The 4,444-nt window shown below is 36.0% G+C and overlaps 1 protein-coding gene across 1 annotated transcript; it reads left to right on the top strand.

The window, feature by feature from the left end:
• Positions 1-1,386: 1,386 nt before the first annotated feature.
• On the top strand, positions 1,387-2,485 carry LOC111424256 (charged multivesicular body protein 1b-like). The gene has a single exon (XM_023057747.2). It carries the CDS (start codon positions 1,457-1,459, stop codon positions 2,060-2,062), a length of 606 nt encoding a protein of 201 aa, XP_022913515.1. The 5' UTR covers positions 1,387-1,456; the 3' UTR covers positions 2,063-2,485.
• The last annotated feature ends 1,959 nt before the right edge of the window (positions 2,486-4,444 follow it).

Here is a 4,444-nt window from a genome sequence, read left to right as displayed (position 1 = left end):
TCACAATCGTGTGCTGCTGTTTAAAATAAGGAAGGGAAGAGTTACGGGCATCAAATACCCACAAAACCCATTATTCTTAAATCACGTAATAATTTTATTTATGTTTCACTTCTTGTATATACATAAACGAAGTCAAACAATGAGTAATGGTTGATATTTCGAGATAATTTTTTGGTCGACGCTCATGCCAATGTTTCCATTGTCTTCAATCCATAGTTACAAGAGAAAGAAATGATCCTGTAGGATGGCAATCAAGTGAAACAGAGAGCAGCAGGTAAAGAAGTGCAGTTTACTGAGAGATCAGCACAACATCTGTGTCTTCGTCGTTGGCGAAGAAGAGACGGCAGCCGCCGTACGACGAACGACAAGCAGGATTCCACAGGATTGACCGGGGCCGGACGACAGACGAGAATGAGACGTCAGCCGTTCGGTCCTAGTTTTGCTATATAACGAGTTGAACCGGCGCTTTTGAGGCATGTTTGTACAGCAACACTATTATCGAGATAATGTGTACGTGGGTCTCGTAGAGCGAAGCCTCGAGCTATGGCCGCTTGTTTCCTGCGACGAGAAGAACACAACCTAACCCGCGGTATAACGATTCTCGACGTCGTGAATAAGCTAACCCGGTAATTAACGGGTTTGGTGTTCGTCGTTGAACGTTTACTTTCAAATTGGTATAATTCTATTTTGTTGATGAAGGTTTGCAGGATAACCACATCTTTCATAAATTGACTGGAGGATGTGGGAGGTTAATTTTTAAAGCGTTAAAGTTAAAAATGTAATAGATTGGTGTAGGTTTACTAGGTAGGTATATCTAAGAAGTGGTGTGGAGTGTGGGCTACTGGAACACAAACCTAATCTTGTGTTCACGTTTCCAAGGACGTTCATTTGAGCGTGCATACCGTGATTAAATTTTATAAGCAAGAGTAGACGCGCGGCATCTAGAAATCAGTCCAGTAGGTTTCGAGAGTGGTTGGTGGCCCGTCCCACGCCGGCGTATAACGCTAAAAATATTTGCACGGCTTATAAACCCCTTTCCGATTGACTTGCTGACATTAATGCTATGCAAAACGCCCCGTTCGGAAGTCTGAACGGCTTGATTAAAGTGCAGGGAGCCCTTTGTAGAAACCGAATCCATCTTGCTAGTATCGGATATCACCTGTCGAATAATTTAAAACGCGGTCTGAACGGTGTCGATTTCGGCTCGACTAAGGTTAGTTCTCGAGGTTTCACCTTTTACACACTCGAACTTCACGGTGAACTACCGTGACCGACAACTTTTATTTCAAACTAACCGATCTTTAATCTAAACCCATCAATATTCATCATATTCATTCAACACTTACCACAAAAAAATAAAATTTGATCCAATCAAGTATGACAATTCTAATTATTTAAAAAAAATTAGGTTAATTAAAGTCAAAATTCTTGAAAAAAATTTAAAATTTATTAAAAAATGGCAATGACCATGGAAAGTCACCTTTACAATCTAAAAATTGCCGCGAAGCAACTCCAAAGAAATTCTGTAAAGTGTGAAAAAGAAGAAAAAGTGGAGAAATTAAAAACCAAAAAAGCCATCCAAAAAGGTAATATGGATATTGCTCGTATACACGCAGAGAACGCTATTCGGCAAAAAAACCAAGCTGTTAACTTCCTAAGAATGTCTGCGAGAGTTGATGCGGTTGCAAATAGGGTAGAATCGGCCTTAATGACCAGAAAAGTATCACGATCAATGTCCGGTGTAGTTAAATCGTTGGATACAGCGATAAAAACCAACAATTTAGAGAGAATATCAGCTTTAATGGATACGTTCGATCGACAGTTTGAAGAAATGGACGTCCAAGGCAGTGTTATTGAATCTGAAATGGGAAGAAGTACAACGATTTCAACACCCGAATACGAAGTTAATGCTTTAATACGAGAAGTAGCCGATGAGGCAGGATTGGAGTATAGATTAGAATTTGTTCCTGCACCACCCGGAGCATCCATTGGCGAATTAGAAAGCGTGGACGAAGACGAATTATCTCAAAGATTAGCAAAACTTCGCAACTCAGGAAGATAACATTAATAATAAATTATTAAGGTGTTAAATATATTTTTGAAAAGTGCAAATTGGTTGTAGGATATGTGAATTTCTTCCAAATTGCTCGATGTCCTATAAAGGACACTAAAGATTTTGGAACGCCGGCTTATCCCTGCGGCAGCCGGCATCGGGGCGTATTATCGTTAATAATTATGTCCCTGGTAAAAACACTTTTCGGTTCGGTTAAGGCGCGCCACAAGCGAAACACGAAACAGTGGCTGTGATAAATGCGGAGAGGGCCAAACCAGTTCTGACACTGCGGTGGCGTGGTTTCGGAAATTTCTCTCTTCGACGACATCGTCGTTCCACCACTGCTCCGTAAAACCGCCCCCCACCGGCCCCCGCGTTCATGATAATTTTAAATTCGGCTGCTCCCTTGCATGGGACGGCTGCAACGTTGCCTTCGTGAAAAATAACATAATAACATATTGCCCAAGCGACAATTATACACGCGCCACTTCGACCCGAAGGAGATTTATGTAGAATAGTTTCAACGGGGTGGGCTTCGCAAAAGATGATAATTTGTATACCAGTGCTTCCAAAACTGCAAAAATATAAGTTTTTAGGTCAGTTAGTACCAACTGGTACTTCTTAAACAATCTAATTGATAAATGATAAAGATAAGTATTTTATAATGGATATAACGGATTAATTTGCTGAAGGATATGTCCGTTATAGCCAAAAGTCTTATGAATAATTTTAATGCACACAAATTTGAACAGCTATCCACACCATTGCGTTCTGCATTAGTTAGTTCAATTAGTTATACAACAATCTAGCGGTGCATAACAACTAAAACAAGAACTAACACTAACGTTGGAACTAATACTAGTCCTAGAACTAGAAGAGATGAACTTTATAGAGGAAACTATGTAGTTTTTCATGAACAAATCCGCATATAAAAATCCCAATTAGTTTTTGAGATACCTAATAAGTAGGGCTCGGATTTTATGCAAAATGCATCTTCTTTATTTTCTGGAATATTTTTTTCAAAATTGGTTTCTGGGCGAATTACATAAAAATAAGGACATATTTTTACAATTTTTTTGATTGTTGCATAAATTGGCATTTTACTGCATATTTTCGCATATTATGTCATTTTACTAGATTTCTTTCTTGTTGCTTAATAAAATAAATATAATGACTGCGTGATTTTTAAATATGCGAACATAGCTTTTAGTTTAAAGCACAATACAGGATATTTTTTGATTGCGGGTTGGTTTCTTGTTTACAACGATTCACAGAAACATGCGGGGAATCCCTAGCGCTGTTAAGTTTAAGTTTAAGAAAATCCCCAACAATAGTTACTGTGGCTGTGTTCAGTGTGAGTGAACATTAATCTACCAATCTATAACAACAATGTCTAAAGTGATATCGTGTCTTGTGTCCCAGTGAGGAAACTATGTAGTCTTTCCTGAACAAACCCGCATATAAAAATCTCTATTCGTTTTTGAGATAAGTTTTGAACTTAACTAGAATTTTGACGTTAAAATTTTAACATTATTTTAAACAATTTGTAAAAAATCGACTTCTTAAGATATCTTGATGAAATTGTGGGGACTTATAGAAGAAACTATGTAGTTTTCAATGAAGAAACCCGCATATAAAAATGTCTATTCGTTTTTGAGATCATAAGTTTTAAAAATTTGTGAAAAATCGATTTCTTCAGATATCTTGATGATATTGGGGGGATTTATAGAGGAAACTATGTAGTTTTTCATGAACAAACCCGTATATAAAAATCTCTATTCGTTTTTGAGATAATAAGTTTTGAACGTAATTAGAATTTTGATGATAAAATTTTAACATGATTTTTAAAAATTTGTGAAAAATCGATTTCTTAAGATCTCTTGATGAAATTGAGGGGATTTATAGAGGAAACTATGTAGTTTTTCATGAACAAACCCGCATATAAAAATCTGTATTCGCTTTTGAGATAATAAGTTTTGAACTTCACTAGAATTTTGACGTTAAAATTTTAACACCATTTTTAAAAATTTGTGAAAAATCGATTTCTTAAGATATCTTGATGAAATTGTGAGGATTTGTAGAGCAAACTATGTAGTTTTTCATGAACAAACCCGTCTATTAAAATCTCTATTCGTTTTTGAGATAATAAATTTTGAACTTAATTAGAATTTTGACGATAAAATTTTAACATGATTTTTAAAAATTTGTGAAAAATCGATTTCTTAAGATATCTTGATGGAATTGTGGGGATTTAGAGATTAAGCTATGTAGTTTTTCATGAACAAACCCGCATATAAAAAATCTATTCGTTTTTGAGATAATAAGTTTTGAACTTAACTAGAAGTTTGACGTTAAAATTTTAACATCATTTTTAAAAATCTGTGAAAAATC

The sequence above is a fragment of the Onthophagus taurus genome, chromosome 1 (genome assembly GCF_036711975.1).
Source record: "Onthophagus taurus isolate NC chromosome 1, IU_Otau_3.0, whole genome shotgun sequence".
In the NCBI taxonomy this organism is placed as follows: Eukaryota; Metazoa; Arthropoda; class Insecta; order Coleoptera; family Scarabaeidae; genus Onthophagus; species Onthophagus taurus.
This window is presented reverse-complemented; position numbering and strand designations above follow the sequence as displayed.